This window comes from Haliotis rubra, unplaced genomic scaffold, assembly GCF_003918875.1.
Source record: "Haliotis rubra isolate DU_JTF1 unplaced genomic scaffold, ASM391887v1 Scf167, whole genome shotgun sequence".
NCBI classification, from domain to species: domain Eukaryota; kingdom Metazoa; phylum Mollusca; class Gastropoda; order Lepetellida; family Haliotidae; genus Haliotis; species Haliotis rubra.
In genome coordinates, this window is record NW_025765636.1 from 442,413 (window position 1) to 465,801 (window position 23,389).

The 23,389-nt window shown below is 40.8% G+C and overlaps 2 protein-coding genes across 2 annotated transcripts in view; one reads left to right on the forward strand and one right to left on the reverse strand.

The window, feature by feature from the left end:
* The window catches only part of LOC124272182 (vitamin K-dependent protein S-like), a 28,068-nt gene extending 7,508 nt beyond the window's left edge, over window positions 1–20,560 (reverse strand). Inside the window, exons 1-8 of the mRNA XM_046707321.1 lie at window positions 20,492–20,560; window positions 19,347–19,522; window positions 18,604–18,705; window positions 18,143–18,238; window positions 15,557–15,661; window positions 15,122–15,217; window positions 14,093–14,194; window positions 13,478–13,675 (exon numbers count right to left, since the gene is read on the reverse strand). Coding sequence (XP_046563277.1) covers window positions 13,506–13,675; window positions 14,093–14,194; window positions 15,122–15,217; window positions 15,557–15,661; window positions 18,143–18,238; window positions 18,604–18,705; window positions 19,347–19,395 — 720 coding nt within the window. The 5' untranslated portion in view covers window positions 19,396–19,522; window positions 20,492–20,560 and the 3' untranslated portion in view covers window positions 13,478–13,505. The remainder of the gene's footprint in view (window positions 1–13,477; window positions 13,676–14,092; window positions 14,195–15,121; window positions 15,218–15,556; window positions 15,662–18,142; window positions 18,239–18,603; window positions 18,706–19,346; window positions 19,523–20,491) is intronic.
* LOC124272181 (solute carrier organic anion transporter family member 2A1-like) overlaps window positions 1–23,389 on the forward strand; it is a 58,660-nt gene that overhangs the window by 21,528 nt on the left and 13,743 nt on the right. The gene's annotated exons all lie outside the window — the stretch shown is intronic.

The window sequence follows — 23,389 nt, forward strand, 5'->3', positions numbered from 1 at the left end:
GGTTAATTAATACCGAGCGATTAAAAGTGGCCAAAAAGTCGCCTGCTTCCCTCTCGCCCGCCAACGAAACCACAGACAGGTTACGTAACTCTGTCGCCAAGCACTGCAGTGACGTCATATGAGGAACGATTTTCAGTTAGTTGTATAGAAAATGTGTAGCACGCTCATCATTTTGATGATTTCTCGACATCAACGACGACATGCCGAATCGTTGCTTTGTCGTCAATTGCTCCTAGGGGTCGGGCGATGGTGTCCCCATGCACAGATTTCCACAGGACCCCGCAGTTCGTGCTAAATGGGTTATGTTTGTGAGTGCGAAGCGAGCGTTGTGGAAGCCTGAAACGATATCTTACTTGTGTTCAGATCGCTTCACGGAAGTTAAAGAATCAAAACTACTTACTAGTTGTAGTAAAATATGCATATGATTGATGACCATAAAGATTTTCTATGACACAACTTGTAACATAACGATTTCTTCCTCGGAAGTGAGGTTGTGGTCGAAGTAACAATAATATTGTAAGTAGTATTATATTGACACCCACCTCGCTGCCACGAGAGAAATTGTTATGTTATACGCTTTGTCATGCAAAATCCTATTGGCCATCAATAAAATACATATTTTACTACCAGTAGAAAGTAGTTTTGATTTTGTAACTCGGTGAAAACAAACCTAAATACCATTTATCCTCAGACTGGCGGATGTTCCCGACAGAATGCGCCGCCATTTTAAAAATAAAAAATCTGTTAGAATTAATGAGATTATAGTTTGTTTTCATCAAGTTAGAAAATCAAGACTACTTTCTACTCGTAGTTAAATATGTATTGGAATCATAACCAAACGGATTTTGCATGACACAACTTATAACATAACGATTTCTTCCACGGAAGCGAGGTGGGGGGTCGAAGTCACAATACTGCGCGATAAATTTCTTGCTACATTCCCATGGTTAATGTTCACTCACCAGTATGTAGATACTAGTCAATGTGCGTCTTTATATTTGGTCTTATAATCCTAATTAGTTTATTATCATACTTGTATGCATTTTGAAACTAAATAAAAGCAGACGATCTGCTGATACTTATAGTGAATTTATAACAGAACTGTAATATCTAGACATTTTATAGTTTGCCAATGTGAATCATAATTCGCACACACACCTAGTGCATGTTGTCTGTCTCATTACACTTCACGGCGAAAACAATGATTCTGTTGAATGCTACGACAAATGAATAAAACAAAATGCAAATATTAAAATTAAAACAGATTAAAGTTATAGGAACAATATCAGGCCATTACCTTGTTCGAGGAATGTATCCATCAATATCCACAAAACTGTTCCAAATGATGTGTCTTTTAACAGTTTAATATACGAAAAAGTGATAAATCTTTTCAGGTATTGGTGTATAGTCTCATTGGTCACCCAAGATAGCACACCTGGCAACTAATTGCATAATGTCCGCCTTTCTTTAAAAACAGTAATTTAGTTAGCCAATAATGGGCAATCAATCAATGTATTGCCGGTTAATCCTTTGAAGAAGGACGTTGTTTTTACGCAGACACCGACACGACAGAGTGTATTCAGTATAGATTAGTAAATCTACATACATAAACACTACCTTTTGACAATTCCGCTGTGTAAGATAAAAGTAATTAATCAATCAGCGTGTTATCGGTTAATCCTTTGATCGATGTTTATAATGTTGAATATTTACTCCAGACACAAGAAATGCCAAATGGGAACCTTTGTCGGGTAATCTAAGTGTGTTACCACTAATTATACCTGTTATAAATTCATTAACTGACCATCAAGTGAATGATGACAAATAACATGTGTAGGTTTATACCACCTAACACGGGTTACAACGAGGGAGAATTAATTGCTGTATTGCATGTGAAAACTTATGGGCCGACACTGTTTTGAGAATACAAACAGATTTTTTACATGACATGATTAAATATCGAGGTAAAAAAACACAGAAATGGGATCAATTTGGATCAGTCATTATACAAATAGGGCCTAACGACACCAATCGATTTTGACAGAATCGTCTATGAAAACAAGTTGTAACTCGGAAACTAGGCAAAGCAGGAGACAAAATTAAATGACAGTAGATTGTGAGAACATATAGCTTTCATTTTCCACAACAATTGTCACGATTTCAGGTTTATACAAGCCTGTAAACAAGATAATTTAACCCCTAAAATGTAGATGAATTCTGCATCGGCTCTCAAAGCTATTCCTCATATGACGTCACAGAGGCGCGCCGCTCTGATTGGTTGAAATTTCGTTCGCGGGTGAGAATTGTGCACTGTTGTCAAAAAGGTCGATTTAAGTCAATTAAAGGTCGAAATGAGTAGTTTTAATGACGGGGTTTCATTTAGTTAACGATGCCAGGGTTTATGTGATTTATGTATTTGTACGTTGCTGAGCGAACACCTGGCTGTCCTTTTCTCTGCAGTAACAAACAGGTGAACTGTGTCAATATTTTAATGATAGATTGTTAAACAACTTTTTTATTTTTAGGACAAAAATTCTGCAAAAACCTCACAGAGTTGGTATGATGTTTTGATTATGATCAGCGTTTCATTGAGTATGTTATCTGTATTAGTTTTCGAGTTAGATTGCAATTCATCGGTCCGCTTTTGAGCCAAACGGACTGTAGTCACCACTCGCCCCTTTCCGTAACCCCCAAGTCCACCAGTTGGTCACGAATGGAATGTTCGCTCGCATATAGGAAGACTTGTAATGTTTCTCTCTGTTGCGCAACCCTATTTACGCTACAGTTTGCCTGTGGTAAAGCTTATCAAGTAAACTTGGCAATCAAGATGATACTGACGGATCATAGACGTGGGACGGAACATGCCTGTCGTCTTAACGATTAACACACAATGCTTATCAGCCTACAACTTGGAAATAAAGATCAGTGTGTATTAACACTAACTGAGACAGACTTTTAGCATTAATGAGTAATATCCACACTGTCTTGTTTAGTCCTATTGTATAAAGTCACGATTAGTTATATAATATAATATTTCTACATATATAGTACTTATGTAGAAAACTGATGACCCCACTATCTCCCCAAAACAAAATGGGTTACCCCTACCCCCACCCCCACCCACCCTCCCTAAAATTCATTACACGCCCCTAGTCATAAATTATGAACGGTCCCTAAGGCTAACCCACATGGATGACGTGGGCTGTGTCGCAATATCCGTTTACAATCACTCCTTTCTCCTTTTATCTAACACCAATTGACCTTGCACTATATACAACTGACCGTGTATTCCCTACAGCGTTTCGGGAGCGTGTTTACCTGTTCCTACGTTATAGATATTTGCGTACTTTGTATCCTACGCTGTCAGAACTGTTTACCGTGAACAATCCCCAAACCAATCACCAAGTTTGTCTGAAGAGCAGTATGTCCTGTCCAACATCTCAGTCAGCGATATCCCTGTTATATGACATAAGCCATGTCATGACATGCAATACATGGCATAAGCCATGTCACGACGTGCAGTACATGACATAAGCCATATCACGACGTGTAGGGGAAGCATTTATAGAGGCTATTGCATTCTGTTTGCTGATCCTTTTTCCTTTTGTATTTATTTTTCTTTATTGTATATTACATGTCTTTCGGGAAATAAAATACTGTTTACAAAAACAAAATATGGCATTAGCAATATGACATAAGCAATGTCACGACGTGAAGTATATGACATAACCCATGTCACGATATCTAGTATATGATATAAACCATGTCACGACGTGTAGTTTGTGACATAAGCCATGTCACTACGTGCAGTACATGACATAAGCCATGTCACGACGTGCAGTACATGACATAAGCCATGTCACTACGTGCAGTGCATGACATAAGCCATGTCACTACGTGCAGTACATGACATAGGCCATGTCACTACGTGCAGTACATGACATAAGCCATGTCACTACGTGCAGTAAATGATATAAACCATGTCACGACGTGCAGTACATGACATAAACCATGTCATGACGTGCAGTACACGACATAGGCCATGTCAGGACGTTCAGTACATGACATAAGCCATGTCACTACGTGCAGTACATGACATAAACCATGTCAATACGTGCAGTACACGGCATAAGCCATGTCACTACGTGCAGTACATGACATAAACCATGTCACGACGTGCAGTACATGACATAAGCCATGTCACAACGTGCAGTACACGACATAGGCCATGTGAGGACGTTCAATACATGACATAAGCCATGTCACGACGTGCAGTACATGACATAAGCCATGTCACGATGTGCAGTACATGACATAAGCCATGTTACGACGTGCAGTACATGACATAAGCCATGTCACTACGTTCAGTACATGACATAAGCCATATCACGACGTGCAGTACATGGTATATATCACGACGTGTAGGGGAAGCATTTATAGAGGCTTTTGCATTCTGTTTGCTGATCCTTTTTCCTTTCGTATTTATTTTTCTTTATTGTATATTGTCTTTCGGTAATAAATTACACGATGACACGAGGTGTAGTATATAACATAAGCGATGACACGACATGTAGAATTTAACATTAGCGATGACACAAGGTGTAGTATATAACATAAGCGATGACACAAGGTGTAGTATATAACATAAGCGATGACACAACATGTAGTATTTAACATAAGCGATGACACGAGGTGTAGTATATAACATACGTGATGACACAAAATGTATATAACATAAGCGATGACACAACATGTATATAACATAAGCGATTACACAGCATGTATATAACATAGCAAATATAGTAGTATTTAACATAAACAATGACACTAAGTGTAGTATATAACATAAGCGATGACACAAGGTGTAGTATATAAGATAAGCGATGACAGGATATGTAGTATTTAACATAAGTGATGACACAACACGTAGTATTTAACGTAAGCGATGTCACGAGGTGTAGTATTTAACATAAACAATGACACTAGGTGTAGTATATAACATAAGCGATGACACAAGGTGTAGTATATAAGATAAGCGATGACAGGACATGTAGTATTTAACATAAGTGATGACACAATACGTAGTATTTAACATAAGCGATGACACAGCATGTAAATAACATAAGCGATGACACAAGGTTTAGTATATAACATAAGCGGTAACACAACATGTATATAACATAAGCGATGACACAGCATGTATATAACATAGCGATATCACAAGGTTTAGTATAAAACATAAGCGATGACACAACATGTATATAACAAGCGATGACACAAGGTGTAGTATATAACATAAGCGACGACACAAGGTGTAGTATATAGCATAAGCGATGACACAAGGTGTAGTATATAACATAAGCGATGACACAACATTTAGTATTAACATAAGCGATGACACAAGGTGTAGTATATAACATAAGCGATGACACAAGGTGTAGTATAAAACATAAGCGATGACACAAGGTTTATTATATAACATAACCGATGACACAGCATGTAGTATATGACGTATAGTATATGACATGTGGAAGGGGAGTATGCGGAAAATCTTTTAATGACTTTTGGCCAAGTCGTCCTATGAAGTACACACAAAATACCAATGCTCGTATCCCGGAAAGGGACATCTTTGTGCTTTTAATTATGCCATTATACAGTTTCGTATGTCAGGAAAATATGAAGGTTCGAGGAAATAATTTCATAGAATTAATTTTGATAAAAATACATTCAGTTTCGCAGCTGTATCTGAAAAATAGGCCAGCTGTACGTCACGTGCTGTTTACACACTGCTGGCTAACATTCACGACATTCTTAACATTGATCAGCGTATACAACAGCCCTGTCATGTTCCACCACAGTGCCTTTGGGCGGACCATGGTCTATGTGACCCCGATCGCCATCTATCACGATATATATTGAACGCATCCCAAAACAATTATTTGACTCTCCCCGAATATTCGAATACAATCCCCTTTGTATACACACACATATTTCTCTTCTCCGACGATAAACACAATGATGCAGTCATACAGTGAATGAACTGCTACCATCAATTAGGAATTGCGATCCTCTCGATCCTTTCGTTAAAATGATAATGATCTAACAATGGCTATTTATACAGCGCCTGTTTCCACACACTTCGGAACTTACACTTGTGCATGCTCAAAGCGCTAGGACACTTTTACCACGGATAACCCAAGGTGCCTGTGAGGCGCTAGAAGGTTAATAGTCACATGACTGATCTTACCGGGTACCCATTTTCTGATAGGTGAACAGAAGCAATTTTATTCAAACTCACTTGCCTAAGGTGAGACCACATGTATCACATGTGCTTTGTTGTGGGACAGGACTGACGTCCTAGAAACTCTCAGGAGTCAAGCTGTCAAACAGGGTCACCCATCCAAGACCTCTCCGCACTCAACGTTGCTTAACTTGAACTGATCTGGGACCTGAGCTCTATGCATAGGATAACACACCACCCCAGTTACGTAAGCACTCGAGTGCTGCACTGAATTATTACAAACCAAAAACATGACACCACAAGGTAGGCACAGGGCTAAGCACAAGGCCACAATGTAGATGGGATATCCCAGATACCAGTTATTACCAGTTCTCTGTAAAACTCTTCAGATACACGTGTTACACACAAAGAACATGCTACCATCTTCTAGATCCGTGAAGATCAGGGCTAGAATTGATCAGCAGCAACCGATTCTTGTCGTAAGTGGTGGCTAACGGGATCAGACCACAGGCCCTCGTGTCTTAGCGAAGATTAAAGATTTAAAGAATAAGTTTTGAGATGACCCCCGACTCGAAATGCGACACAGTACACTATAATATGTCATAATGTATTGTACTGTGAAGCATTTCGAGTCGGGGGTCATCTCAAAATTTTCGTATTTTTCTTAACATCTTTAATTCTCTAGGGCACGAAGGCCCGTGGATCAGACTCGTTGATTTGGTTGACACATGTCATCATGTCCCAATTGCGTAGATTGATGCTCATGATGTTAATCCCTTGATTGTCTAATCCAGACTTGATTATTAAGAGAGTGCCCTTGTATAGCTTGAATTTTGTTGATGAGGCGTTAAATTAGCAATCAAACATTCAATCAAACAAACCCACAAACAAAACCGTCGTTTTTGTCATGTTGTTTCGGGAAGGCACATTTCTACCTGTTAATTCATTAATTCACAGTCAAAACCCAAGTACGGCAATATTATGTTCTGCACCTTATCTATTATACTCCTGAAGAGCCTCCAGAAGATACAGAAGGTGTCAGAAACATCAGGCAATGCTTGTCAATGAAACTGGCACAGTGAGAGGACACCGTTTCTTTGCGTTGAGAGAGTCTGTCACTGGTGTTATCAAAAAGGTCCTGACTGACTGCATGTGATACTCTGTATGCTCGCGAATACAAGGTCATTGGTACATATTTTTGTTTGCTCTATGCAAGTGTTTTTTTTTCAGTATCTAAGTTGCCCTACTTGTACTTCTTGACCTGTCGATCGCTTTTGACACTCTTGACCACCAAACACTTCATTTGGAGTAACCGGAATGGCACTATCATAGTTTGTTTCATACCTCAGCGATCAACAGCAGTCAGTTATCATCAAAGATCAAGCATCCAAGAAAAGCCCTTTATCCCGAAGAGTACCACAAGGATCGGTTCTAGGACCAGTGTTGATTACACTTTACACCAAAGATCTTGGAGGTGTAATCAGTACACATGATGTGAGCCTCCATTTCTACGCAAATGACACCCAGTTGTCCGATTCGTGTAATCCCAGTACTGCAGAGCAAATGTGAAAACGACTATCAGAGTGTACAAGTGATGTAAACACATGCATGATAACACATTTGCTCAAACTGAATGAGACGAAGACCGAGGCGTTGCTTGTCGGCACTAAGAAGAATCTTCATCAAGTGATGACTAACTCAATCTCAGTTTGCAACACTGTCATTCCAGTTTCGAAAACCGTCAATAATCTTGGATTTCATCTAGACTCTGATCTCTATTTGAAAGCTCATATTGACACAGTCTGCAAATCCTGTTACTTCCATTTGCAGAACATCAGCTGCATCAGAAGCTCCCTTACTACAACGGCAGCTCATGCTCTAGTGCGATCTCTGGTTCTGATTTGATTTAAACATATTTTATTCATAAATGTGAAAGAGATTGGGGACAAGTTATCCAACTTAAAATACCCGCTCCCTAATATTTACATACATACATTTTCAGTTATATATATTTATATCTCTGGTTCTTGCAAAGATTGACTACTGTAATGACATCTTCTATGGACTTCTGCAAAACTTCTATCAAAACTCCAGAAAGTACAAAACCCCGCAGCTCGACTTGTCAGCAAAGTTCCCACAAGGATTCACATAACACCAACATCAAGGATCCAGTTCTTGAGACTCTGCACTGGCTACCAGTCAGAGCCGGAGTTGAATTCAAGGTCCTGAGTTATGCCTACTCGTGTTACCATTGTACGGCTCCAGACTACCTTGTTGAGCTAGTCACCAAGCACAATCTTTCCAGTGTGTTAAGATCGGCAGATCAATACCTTCTCACCATTCCCAGACAGAAACTCCGGGCATTCGGATTTCGCTCCTTCAGCGATGGTGCTCCACAGTTGTGGAATCAACTCCCCACTGAACTCAAAATGTCTCAAACCTATCTTTTCAGACAATATTACAATGTATAACTTAACTTTCCTTATATTTTTACTCTCGTTGTAGCATAAGCTTTGCTTTGTAAATATTTGCTTTTATTTCACTCCATGTAGCGCTTTGAGCATGCTTTATGTGTGGAATTCAACACAGTATAAATACCCATATTATTATGTTTTACAGATTAAGATGTAAATGCAGCAGAGAGGGCTCGGGTGATCCTGGCACAGTCAGGCTGATAAGGCTCATCATCAGCTCAGGACCCTTGCCCCATCTACACGCAGCCCAGACAGCGAATGGGACTTCTCCCAGGAAACGCTGCCTAGTCAAACCCACCAAGAACTTTCTGGAGAATATGTAGACTCCCCCAACACTGCAGCCTTCTGCATTACCCAGAGTCTCAGAAGGGCTGTGCTCCCAATGGAGAACCAGGCACTCTCCTGATATGCGCCAAGAGATGAGGAGGTACCAAACCAAGGGTACCGAGAACAATGGGGAGTTTGACGACAGTGTACTTGGGATGCAAGCGAGACATTTCAAAGGCGATGACCGCATATTTATCATGCTTTTCCTGAATCTTGCCAATCACGTTGCTGTCAAAAGGGACTGAAAATTTAATGATTGGGTTTATCAAAAAGGACAAGATCAGGTTTGTTGGCAGGAATTCTTCTGAGGCTGTTTAAGGGCCTATTCCAAAGAAGTTTGAAAACCATCATTTTCCATGACGTCTTGGACATGTTCAGGGTCAAACAATGGATGGGCCTCGGAGTCAAAGCCACAAACATGGCGGAGACGGTAGTAAAAACAACGAGCCATGCCATCATGTCGTTTAAGATATGCTGTTTGTGCCAAAGTAGGACATCCACTGACAAGGTGTTGGACAGTCTCCGTGAATTCATTGCAAAGTCGACATTTCATATTGATATTTTCTTTAAGAATCACATTTTGGCGGTTGAGAGTGGGAAGTGACTGGTCTTGAGCAGCAAAAAGAAAGCCCTCAGTTTCACATTTAAGACCAGTCGACTTCATCCAGGCGAAGGAGTCGGTCGGATTACTAATCTGTTCCGCACACTACATGTACACACATTGCAATGGCTTCTCAGAAAGCTTGTCCACAAATGACCGACTCTGGGCAGACTTGGTGAAGGACTTCACCTGGTTTACTCCCATCGCTGTACCGTCTAGCAGTACATCACCAACAAAATCAAGCTCCAATTTCAGATTGTGTCCAACAACCTTGGCATGCTTAAAATAGCTGTGGAATTCCTTGCTTTCATCATGAGTCTTCACATGCATCACCAGAGGATCATCCGATAAATAAATATGTGCAAAAGTACACAATAACATTCTATCATTCAATCTATCCACATTAATGAAACCCCGACCTCCCGAATTGATTGCCATATATAAACGACTGATAGAGGAACGAGGGTGGTGGGCTCTGTTCTTAGACATGATCCTTCTGGTCAGGCGGACAAGACTCTGGGTGTCTTGTTTTCTCCAATCAACGTCTCCAAAGGAATAGGAGGTGAGGTGAGGTGAAATTGGCTTTAACGTCGTGCTGGAGAATATTTCGCTCATATGACGACGTGCATGCGTGTGTATGTGTAGGTGCGGCTGCTTGTACTAGCCCAGACTTAAGCTGGTTTTATAGTGCTAGCCCACTGAGATACCATGCCGCAGTGAAGCATGAATACTCCACTCAGACACATTATACTGACTCCGAACCGATCAGTCCTTGTTGTACCCATTAATGCCGAGCGCCACCAAAGGAATAGGAAAGGACTGGCACAGCAAACATTTGGTGGCTTTGACCTTGTTTCGAGCATTTAGCTCTGAGCTCCAGATTTTCTTTAAGCGAGCTTTATACTCGGTCCGAAGTTTTTCTTGAATTTGGACATTCTGGAGTTTGTCTCGAACTTGCATTCCAAGATAGGTGTAGGCCTGATCTTCCACAAGATGCTCAATAACACCTCCCCTCGTAACCTGACAGATCCATCATTAAGTACCTTGCCACGTTTCAAATGAAGAGTATTACATTTGTCGAGTCCAAATGTCATGCCATTATCGTTAGAAAAGGACTCGACAAGAGAACCTGATCTTTCAAATTGGTATCTCCTTTGGCAAGGAGCTCAATGTTATCCATGTAAAGGAAATGAGTAGGTGGCGTTGGGGATCTGTGCTGAGGAGGTCAGGGATGGTAAACCTCCTCTTTATTGAGCAGAAAGCTCAAAGGATTTAAAGACAAACAAACAAGCAAAGGACTAAAGGGATCCCCTTGGAATATTCCCCTTCTGATTGGAATAGATTCCGAAGTCTGCACCTACCGTTGCGAGTACATCTCAAGTTGGGGCGACTAGAAACTCATTACAGACTTGAGTAAATCAAGTAGTCGCCCAGGGAGGTGAATACAACGCAGAGACTTCAGAATCCATTCGTGAGGGACAGAGCATTTTTGTAGTCAATCGAGCACATGGCAAGCTTGCGGTGATATGTTTCAGCCTCTTCCAAAATCATTTTTGTACAAGAAGTTGATCCTTGCACACCATCACCATTCGTTTTCAGTTGCCTGTAGAAGTGCTTTTCATTATTTCTAAAAAGTTTATTCTGTTTGATGAATGTATTTTTCTTTCCCCATTTTTCTTTCTTTCAGTCCAAACCTTTATTTTGGCCTTAAGGGAATCGACAATTTGGAGAAGTACCTTTTCTTTCGTTGTTTTATACTATAATTATAATTTCCTCCAAATTGACTTTTGTCTTTTAGACATTGGGTTCCCTGGCGATCTTATTTTAAGGCACAGCTCTATCCAGGAAATGTTTCTTCTAGTTTCAGTAAGTTTTACAAGAAACCGGTTTTTCTTTGGTCTTTTATTGTTATCATTAGATGTTTTTTCTTTAGAAACTATGTGCAGTTCCTCCAAAGTTCGAGCGGCAGCATAGACAAAGCAATTGACAGAAAATTATTATTATTAGTATAATTAAAACAAAATGTTACAAATGTTACGATAATTATTTACATAAAAAGATTTGATAAACAAAAGCAATATTAAAACGGTATTTTGGAAAACTGAATTCTATATAATGATATGATAATAGGGTGGTTACCATCCCTGCATAGCCGCATCTTCTTCAACTGCTATGATGTTTCGGGAACTAAGTCACGGCGGTCAACTTACAATGACGATTGTACAGACGATGACCATGACACAACAAAGTTAACATTCGCAACATCTGCTTCAATGTCCAGGTGTTGTGTTACTTCCAGGTCAACATCGCCCATGTTGGAAGATTGGTGTTCTACTCGACTGTCTCTACATTTTTAGACAACCAGCCCTACTCTGAAATGAACATATTTTACAGAAAATAATAGTTATTAAATTGAAATACAATAAAAAGGAGCCCAGAGACTTTCTAACTGCGGTAATCTAGACTCGCCACACATTCTAGACTTGCATGGGCTGCATTGGGTATATTTGTTTCAGGGTCTATATGACTGCTACACTCACTGCAGAAGATCGGTTCAGCTAGCACATCACATTCTCTATGTGTCTGATTGTCACAGCCATGACAGGATATCTTGGCCTGACTTCGGTATACTGTTTCTTTGCAGAATGCACATTTCGGCGTCATGGTGACATGTGGCTCTACCATGGTCGTAACTGACTTATATACTAATTACAAACAGAAGCCAGAACTATAAGAACAAAAGTTGGAATTGGTTAAAACAGACCTCTTTATTCACCTTTGATGTAATTAAATCTTCTACCAATGCGCTCGTCAATATAAACACTACCTTATTATCTTTCTCTCTATCATCACCTAATCTTACCTGTAAAGTCTACAATCAATCATATTGGTTGGTTCATCATAACTATCAGAACAACTTTTCAAAGGTTAAACCGCCATAACAATCATTCGTTTTTTAAATCTTATCCGCAATGAAGCAAATCTCTATTATTTAAGACTGATAAATATATTCTCCTTTGATCTTGGTACAACTATGTTGGCAGTTTTCTCTTGACGTTTACTTAAGGTTCGGAGGCCGTTCTCGCCAGCGCAGTGGCCGTTTTTTCGATCATTTTGAGGTCGGTTTTCGCTGGGGTCCGTTTTCTCCGTATCCCCTTCATTGTCACCTAATACCAGTTGGTTGGCTTGTTGTTGTGCTATGTTTTAAACAGTGTAGAAGTCGTGGTTTATAGAGAGAAGAAGAGCTCAGGGCTGCCCTGAAGTAGGCCTCTGTTTAAGATAGTTCTTAACACGTGGTTTGTTTAGCTTTTATGTTTGTTTGCTGTTTAACGCAGCACTCAGCAATATTCCAGCTATATGGCGGCGGTCTGTAAATAATCGAGTCTGGACCAGACAATCCAGTGATCAACATCATGAGAATCGTGCCATTAAGTAGCACAATTCACTGTGTTGCGTCCACAATCTGGCGATTATGGGTTCGAATCCCAGATACGCCTTCACAATTTTGAGATAAGGTTCAAAGTGACATTTGACCTAATTAACCGATGTACTATTTCAAAATGTGGTCACACGTTATTCCTTTTCACGTAGAAAATGGTGTCAGTATCAAAATAACAGTGAACAGCGTTTAATACATGTTATTACAAGCGGTACATTGCAAGGTATACCAAATTATGTCCAAAACATTTTCGACAAAGTACACAATATCCACCAAACACAATGAAGTAAAGTTTTAAGGTTAAGGATTCATCATTAAGGATGAATTGCTAACGCATTAAGAAAATTAAATGTACATGAACATTTGTGAAGAATGTTAACAGAACCATTACAAGCAGACACCGACAGCATGTTCTCCGTGGAATTAATACGCCATCTTGATTCCGATAGTGAGGATGGCAGATATCAGGACGAGGCTAGGGGTCAATGACCTGGCCTCATTGACGCATTGACCGTTTTTCTTGCAGCTGGTTCTGAGTCCACCTTTTTGACAGTAGATGGCATAGTCGCCGTACTTCGTGCAAAGGTCCACGTCTGAAATCAAAGGTACACAACGTGACAATTGTGTCTGTAAGATGTCAATCGCCGTACATGGGCAAGGTAAAAGCCAAATTAATCCGTTAAATCTAATCTAGATGTCTCTATAAAGAAGACTTGCAGAGTGAATGAATATGGTTTTACGCCGCCATTAGCAATCTCCCAGCAACATCACGGCCTGGGACCCCGCAAATATACTCATGCCAATAATACTTTTAAACATGAACCACACAAACAAACAGGATATTGGAAAAATAAAACCAAAGCCATAAAAAAACCCACACAAAAAAACCACCAAAAAACCCAACACAAACAAACAAACAAACAAAAAAAAAGAAAAAAAAAGAAAAACAGACGAGCATGAAGAATTTTGAACTAATTACGCATATAAACTTAAGAGTTGGAACTACTCACTGAGTGTGTTACAAGTTTCCGATTCAGGCCCCGAGGGAGTAAATGGATCCGTGCAGTCAGCCTCTGGAGTACCATACTTGCACGCTGTGCAGGAGCTCTTCACTGAAATGGGAATCATTCTGTTTTTTAGTTGAATTCAAGAATATGGCAACTGCACGTTTTAACAGCACACTCGTTGTTTTTTCAGTGTTGTCAAAGATTTTACCACTCTTTCAGAAACACCATTGCGGCCTCAGGACACCTGCTTCAGTATGTAATAGCTGACATTTGAGTTGTTGAAGTGTAAAGTTTGTTGGAGTGTAAAACAGGCCTCAAAATGTTGTCAGAACTGTTACAACTCTTTTAGAAATCCATCCATCCGTCTGTCCGTCCGTCTGTCCGTCCGTTCGTCCGTTCATTAAACACCATTAAAACGTTGCTGACCAGCCTTTTCGAGCTGTCGGATAATCTGCTTGTTGAGGAACGTAGTTCATGCCAAAGACCAAGGTTCCACGTAAAAAGGGCTTCGAGACATGAATGTATTATTTGGTGATTTCTTCTGTATATCTGCATTACTAGTTACAACATATCACCTACTTTCATTTGACCTGCTGAACCTAAAAATGGTATCTCGTGCAGATACATAGTTGCAAATATAGTACTAGGAAATAGTTAAAAATCAGTAATCGGTAATTGGAGGGTATCGTCAGCGTGCAAATCATCAAAATCATAATGTTGGGCCCTTGACAAAATGAATATGGTAATATTCATGACATGCCTGGCGTTGGTTGCCTAAATCGAGGTTACAATCGTCCGCAATAATCTATCCAGACACCACACATATATCTGAGTCACCCTCTATGATGCATCACTACACCTGGTAGAGACATCACACATATATCTGAGTGATGTATCAGTACACCTGGTAGACACGTCATACGTGTATCTGAGGCACTCGTGCTATTTTTGCATCGATACAGCTAGTGCAAACATCCTCTGTATTTCTAATAGTAATTTATGGACATGGTTATAACACGTTCGGATTCGTACCATTGGAACATTCGCCGCTTTTCTTGCAGCTGGTACTGATTCCACCGCTCTGGCAGTAGATTGCATAGTTGCCGTACTTCGAGCAAAGGTTCTCGTCTGAAAACAAAGAGATATGTCAATTATGTTTTGTCTGTTAGATGTCAGTTGTCATACACAGGGCAACATGTCGAGAATAGGCTTAAGCCATACATTTCAGGCGTCTCTTTAACCATGGTTTGCTGAGTGAGTAAGTATGGTTATAGGAACTTCCAGTTATATCACTGACGGGGGACACCAGAAAACGACTTTACATATTGCACCAATGAGACGAGGTCGAATCCGGGTTTTCGGTGTGACGGCCTGACATTTTAACTACAAGGCTACACATTAAAAAAACCCATCCCCACCCGACCCCTACCTCCCACTAGCCCCACCCCAAGACTTGGAACTACTCACCGAATGTGTCGCAAATTTCCGATACAGGCCCCGAGGGAGTAAATGGGTCCGTGCAGTCAGCCTCTGCAGTACCATACTTGCACGCTGTGCAGGAGCCGTTGTTCCCTGAAAAGGAAATCATTCTGTGTTTTGAGTTGTTGAAATGTAAAGCTTTGAATTCAAGAATATATGCACGTTTTCAGCTGCTGTAATCAGTACGGGTAAATAAGATATAACGTAGAAAGGCCGTTATGTTGTGAAATTCACAGATGATATTAGTATGACCAGTGTTTAAAGATGGCTCATGTTTACTGTCACTTTTATTCGGTTAAAGGGCAGAGAATCCCAAACGCTTAAATCAACGCACAATTTTCGGCAAGCTTTTTGGTCAATTCTTTGAGACTTGCAAAAGGAGTGTAATCATTTCTGCTTGCGCTTGGTTTTATTGTGACAATCAATCAGAACAGGGCTTCAACCTGACCTGTTAGGGGCATACACATAAATAGGGATGATCTGTAAAACATTTTCCCAATGTGATTGAAAATATGTAAGTGACACGAACAAGGTGGTAAATATAATATACAGTTTGAAAGATATGGTAGCACCTATGATTTTAATATGTCTATTTGTATTCAAATCATAATTACGATTGTTTGTGTGATTATTCTGACCCTTCGAACATACGAGACATTAATTTTAGATATGCCCGTGCTACGATCAATGGAAACGAGCACAACGTATACCCGACATTAAGCATGTATCACATTTCAGTAAACTGTTTTGATAACATCAGCAATCCAGGCTTAGGAGGCGACTAAAGGGATGGAGTGGTGCTGAGTTGGGTGCTACATGTCATCGTTTCCCAATTGCTCATGATGTCAATCACTAGACTGTCTGGTCCAGACCGCCGCCATATAGCTGGAATATTGCTGAGTGTGGTGTTAACCAACCAATAAAGAATAAATAAATATAATTAATGCGGTAGTAATAATTGATGGTTATTGCAAGAGATGTTGGTTGTCAACCATCGACTATCAGCCGATTGACCAGAAAACATCAGCAACCTAATGACGTTAAAGACCCTCAGCTTTCAGGTTGTTGATACTTATGTGATTTCTTGAGGATTGTATCTGAAAACTTGAAACTTGCTAACGTCATACCACCATAGTTTTCGGCATTACAAAATTTTAAAATTTGACACATTCACGTTATCGAATGTCAGAGTGAGTGAGTGAGTTTGGTTTTACGCCGCTTTTAGCAATATTCCAGCAACATCACGGCGGGGGACACCAGAAATGGGCTTCGCACATTGTACCCAAATTGGGAATCGAACCCGGGTCTTCGGCGTGACGAGCCAACGCTTTACCCACTAGGCTACCCCACGGCCCCTCGAATGTCAGAACCTTCATCATACTTATTAATGTCACCTTCTCTGGAGTCAAGTGGGTCCTGTACCCATTGAAGCCCCTGCCGCACCCTAAGTGTTGTCAATACCCATGTTAGCCATGTAATGTCACCTTCCTTCCCTAGAGTCAAGTGGGCCCTGTACCCAATGTCACCTGAAGCCCCTGCTGCACCGTGATCGTTGTCAATACCCATGTTAGCCATGTAATGTCACCTTCTCTGGAGTCAAGTGGGCCCTGTACCCATTGAAGCTCCTGCTGCACCGTGATCGTTGTCAATACCTATGTTAGCCATGTAATGTCACCTTCTCTGGAGTCAAGTGGGTCCTGTACCCATTGAAGCCCCTGCTGCACGGTGATCGTTGTCTATACCCATGTTAGCCATGTAATGTCACCTTCCCTGGAGTCAAGTGGGCCCTGTACCCATTGAGGCCCCTGCTGCACCGTGATCGTTGTCAATACCCATTTTAGCCATGTAATGTCACCATCCCTGGAGTCAAGTGGGCCCTGTACCCATTGAAGCCCCTGCTGCACGGCGATTGTTGTCAATACCCATGTTAGCCATGTAATGTCACCTTCCCTGGAGTCAAGTGGGCCCTGTACCCATTGAAGCCCCTGCTGCACCGTGATCGTTGTCTATACCCATGTTAGCCATGTAATGTCACCTTCCCTGGAGTCAAGTGGGCCCTGTACCCATTGAAGCCCCTGCTGCACCGTGATCGTTGTCAATACCCATGTTAGCCATGTAATGTCACCTTCCCTGGAGTCAAGTGGGCCCTGTACCCATTGAAGCCCCTGCTGCACCGTGATCGTTGTCAATACCCATGTTAGCCATGTAATGTCACCTTCCCTGGAGTCCACTGAATCCTGTACCCATTGAAGCCCCTGCTGCAACCTGAATGTTGTCCATACCCATGTTAGCCATGTAATGTCACCTTCCCTGGAGTCAAGTGGGTCCTGTACCCATTGAAGCCCCTGCTGCACCGTGATCGTTGTCAATACCCATGTTAGCCATGTAATGTCACCTTCTCCCAACAATACAATATACAATTTCAATTTCGGCCCATGGGCATAAAAACGGAAAACATACCCAGTGTTAGCCCATGAGCTCTATTTTGCCTGTTCTTAAAGGCAGAAAACTTCAGATACCGTTACTATTAAATGGTGATTAATAAACATGGTTATGATGAAGTCGGATTCTTACCATTGGAACAATGACCATATTTTTTACAGCTGATATCGAGTGCGCCCGTCTGGCAGTAGATAGCGTAGTCGCCATACTTCGAGCAAAGGTCCTCGTCTGAAAACAAAGGAACAGAACATGTATCAGTTATGTTTTGTCCGTTAGATATCCGTTGCCGTAAATAGGACAACACAATAGTGTTAGGTTTAAGACACACATATTTCAGGTGTCTCTTTAGCCAAGTTTTACTTTGAGAGGTTGGTTTTAGCAACTTCCAACAAGATCACGGCCTGGGCACCAGAAATGGTCTTTACACCTATATGGGTAATCGAACCTGTGCCTTCAGCGTGACGACCTACCCCACCGGCCCACAAAACTTGCCTCATTACTTAAAGATCTTGAATGCCTTGTGTAGTCAGTCTCCATCATACCGTTCTGGTCAAGAATATAGTAACTAAGTATTTGTGAGGGATATTACTTACTGACTGTGTAACAGATGTCCAATACAGGCCCCGAGGGAGTAAATGGGTCCGTGCAGTCAACCTCTTCAGTACCATAACTGCATGACGTGCAGGAGCTGTTCACTGAAAAGGGAATCATTCTGATATTTGAGTTGTTGAAGTGTAAAATATAAATACATGAATATGACCATGGCAGATTTTCCTAAGACACTCGAATCTTTTCAGAGCTGTTTTACAATGATTTTACAACTCACTCAGATATAACAGCTCGGCTTGTTGGTCACTTGGTTCAGTATGCATAACTAATATATGTACAACGATGCTTACATTCCTGTTGACATTGATTGATTGATTGATTGATTGATTGATTGAGTGAGTGAGTGAGTGAGTGAGTGAGTGAGTGAGTGAGTGAGTGAGTGAGTGAGTGAGTGAGTGAGTGAGTGAGTGAGTGAGTGATTGAGTGATTGAGTGATTGATTGATTGATTGATTGATTGATTGATTGATTGATTGATTGATTGATTGATTGATTGATTGATTGATTGATTGATTGATTGATGTTTCTTCCTTCATCATTGATGCATTGGGAAACACCATTACATTGTTGCTCACGAGCCCATGTTGGCAGGTTCAGAATGCCATGTTATATATTTATTACGTTGCCTGTGTGACACAGACTCTACGGGGATTTTCCCTTAGCTGTGTATACATCCTCTGGCTGCATATAAAGACGACTTCATCGTGTTCACCTGTCATGTTGACCTACCTGTATGACACAGTACTGCCGAGAGGACAAGTAGCAGAGCTGCTTTCATTTTGTCTGTAGTGGAGCGTCTTTGTTAAAGTTGACTCTTTATAGATTGTGGTTGTGAAGACGGATGATTGGTCACCTCACCTCACGTTCGTATCATGCAAACCGCAATGCTTGATATCACGTGATACCTTTACAGAATTCAGGAAATGTGAATGAAGGTTTCTATGTACATGCTTAGAGCCCACTGACTGACTGACTGACTGAGTTTAGTTTTACGCCGCTTTTAGCAATATTCCAGCAATATCACGGCAGGGGACACCAGACGAGCCAACGCTGTAACCACTAGGCTACCCCACCGCCCCTGCTTAGAGCCTATGTTTACAATGTTACTGGATAAATCGATTTTTAACATAACCCAGGAGTAGGATATAAATCTAGAATGTGTTCTGTGTACAGACCATGCAGGTTGTCTGTAGAGCACAGCGTTTAATTTATAGCCCGAGCTTAAGTCCTGTCCCAACAAAAGGTATCAGTAAGTGAAGTAAAAATATATTCGTTTGAATATTCGGAAGTACCTTTGGAGTACATTCGCAAAGGAACTTCTTGTTCGTTGTAGTAGATTTCTTGGTGTTAAGGTAATTGCAGCAAATCATATGATATATAAAGATATGATATATGTAAACGGTATCTGTCACCCATGAGGTATCAAATGATATATAAAAGGACAACTTTTATTCAACTTTGATTGCTGCAATAATTGAAAAGAACTAAATATAAGAAAGTTCTAATTTTCATTTGATAAACTATTTCTGAGAATGTTCATTTGTCAATAAATTCCTGATAACAACACATCTTGCAGAATAATAATATGGATCCACATACTCTGTGTTGAAGTTGGGCGATATACTGATTCGAGAATAGTGTTGGCAAAATTCACAGAGTTGAAGAGGAGCCCCGATAATTGAGCTGTCTATTCGTAATATCGGAGGATGTGAGAACAATCTCACATTGTATATACAATAGTTATTATTTAAGAAACATGACGGAAATAAATAAACGCAAAGCAAGGTTGACTATTACTCAACATTACATTTTCATTGTACTATAGGTCTGTGTCCTCCAAAATAAGAGAAACACATGAAATTAAACGTACATACCTCTTCCAGTGGAGAGACACGTATTTCTGCTGCAAACAGTATTTCAACTAATCAATTCAATTCCTGTTTTCCGGCAGCAAGAGAATACAGGTATCAGTTATAACATGACTCCCGTCGAAAGTCGTTTGGTATCCTTCTTCCCTTCGGATATCGCCATATTGTCTACTATAACTACAGCGGTTTTATACATCGTCCCCGCCCTACAATGTATTGACCCGAACAATCCCCTTGAACAAACAAAGCAGTCACGAGTTTTTTTAGAGACGCTTTAAGCATGTGCAGAGTGCAATGACACGAATCTGTACGGTTCGTGTATCACACTCAAGTTATTGAAATAATTCAATTAGCTTCACACCCTGGATCATCATGCGTTTATATGTAGTAGGTTCTATGACTAAGAAGGGCATGATGTCGGTGTACAAGGACGGTATGATGTTGATGTACAAAACGGGTATGATGTCGATGTACAAGGCGGGTATGATGTCGGTGTACAAGGCGTGTATGATGTCTGTGTACAAGGCGGGTATGATGTCGGTGTACAAGGCGGGTATGATGTTGATGTACAAGGCTGGTATGATGTCGGTGTACAAGGCGGGTATGATGTCGGTGTACAAGGCGGGTATGATGTCGGTGTACAAGGACGGTATGATGTTGATGTACAAGACAGGTATGATGTCGATGTACAAGGACGGTATGATGTTGATGTACAAGACGGGTATGATGTCGGTGTACAAGACGGGTATGATGTTGATGTAGAAGACGTGTATGATGTCGGTGTACAAGGCGGGTATGATGTCGGTGTACAGGGCGGGTATGATGTCGGTGTAAAAGGAGGGTATGATGTTGATGTACAAGGAGCGTATGATCTGGATGTACAAGGCGGGTATGATGTCGGTGTACAAGACGGGTATGATGTTGATGTACAAGGAGAGTATGATGTCGATGTACAAGGCGGGTATGATGTCGGTGTACAAGACGGGTATGATGTCGATGTACAAGGCGGGTATGATGTCGGTGTACATGGCGGGTATGATGTTCATGTACAAGGCGGGTATAATGTCAGTGTACAATGCGGGTATGATGTCGGTGTACAAGACGGGTATGATGTTGATGTACAAGGCGGGTATGATGTCAGTGTACAAGGCGGGTATGATGTCAGTGTACAAGACGGGTATGATGTTGATGTACAAGGCGGGTATGATGTCGATGTACAAGGCGGGTATGATGTTGATGTACAAGGCGGGTATGATGTTGATGTACAAGGCGGGTATGATGTTGATGTACAAGGCGGGTATGATGTCGGTGTACAAGGCGGGTATGATGTCGTGTACAAGACGGGTATGATGTCGGTGTACAAGGCGGGTATGATGTCGATGTACAAGTAGAGTATGATGTCGATATACAAGGCGGGTATAATGTCGGTGTACAAGGCAGGTATGATGTCGGTGTACAAGGTGGGTATGATGTCGGTGTACAAGAAGGGTATGATGTTGATGTACAAGAAGGGTATGATGTCAGTGTACAAGTAGAGAATGATCTCGATGTACAAGAACGATCTGATGTTGATGTACGTACCTCGTACCCTTCTTTCACATTGACATCGTACTCTACTTATACATGGGAAAGCGTTAATTGTGTGACTATACGTGGCTATTTCAGCTTTAGGAACTCACAGAGAACATTGTGTCTCTAGCCCATGGGTATTCTTAAGATTATATGTTTTTCTCTTCACTTGATGCCACCAAAACTGGCGTAGAAAAAAGGCACATCGAGACTTGGAGAGACGGTCGAAACAAAGCGAAAACATGTTGCAAATAGATGTGACTTTCGACATCGCGTGAGCAAAATGTCAGTCCATAAAAACAAAAGCTTTGCGAATAATAATGAAACAGAGATAGAGGGGTTCAAAATTAGTTCATTCCCGTTGTCATTGTCAACAGACGTGCTTGTCACCGCAAAGCCAAAACCTGTCAACGTCATGTAACAATTCAAGCCATCAAGAGTCAAGCGTATGTGTATATAAGAGCGAAAAAGACAAAAGTGACCCACCCACGAAATACAGAGGTATCACCTTAACATCTTGTCTCGGTAGGCTTTTTGAAAAGCTTCTTCTTAAAAGCTTCGAACATAAATTAACAAAATCAATGCCAGCCAATGTGACAATTTGGCTTTCGGCGCCAACATGGAGCCTTTATGTCTGTATACACACTCATGGAAACTATTCAGTTATATATGCATAAAGATTCTGCTGTTTTCTCTGCCTTTCTTGACAACGATAAAGCCTTTAACAGAATCTGGCACGATGGATTATTTTAGAAATTATATGAAATTGGTTTTAGAGGTAATACATCGCTGTTTTACTCATAGCGAATCATTTGTTTGTTACCAGGGTGAAAGATCAGACACATATTGTGTCAAGCAAGGTGTTGGTCAAGGAAGAGTTATTTCATCTTGGTTCTTCCTTGTTTTTATAAATGACCTTATTACATCTCTCAGAGAAACGAGTTGTGGTATTTGTATATACATATATGGCATGCATGTCCCTGCAGTCTTGCTTGCTGATACCACGCTTGTTATTACATCACCTAAAGGTTTACAATCATTATTAAATGGCGTTTGACCTACAACCCAACTAAAAGTACTATATTTGTCTTCAGCAGAAGAAAATGCACTTATTCCAACATTCACTACCGCCATGGTGATACGCCTATCCCTCAGTCTGAATCAACTACACATGGAGGTGTTCTCCTAACTGATAACCTTTCAACAAAAACAAGAATCGATAGGTATTGTCAGAAAGCAAGACAAAACATAAATTCCCTAAGATTTGTCGCACTTCATCACTCTCAACTCCACCCATTCACATGTGTCAAAATCTGGCTGAGAATGATACTTACA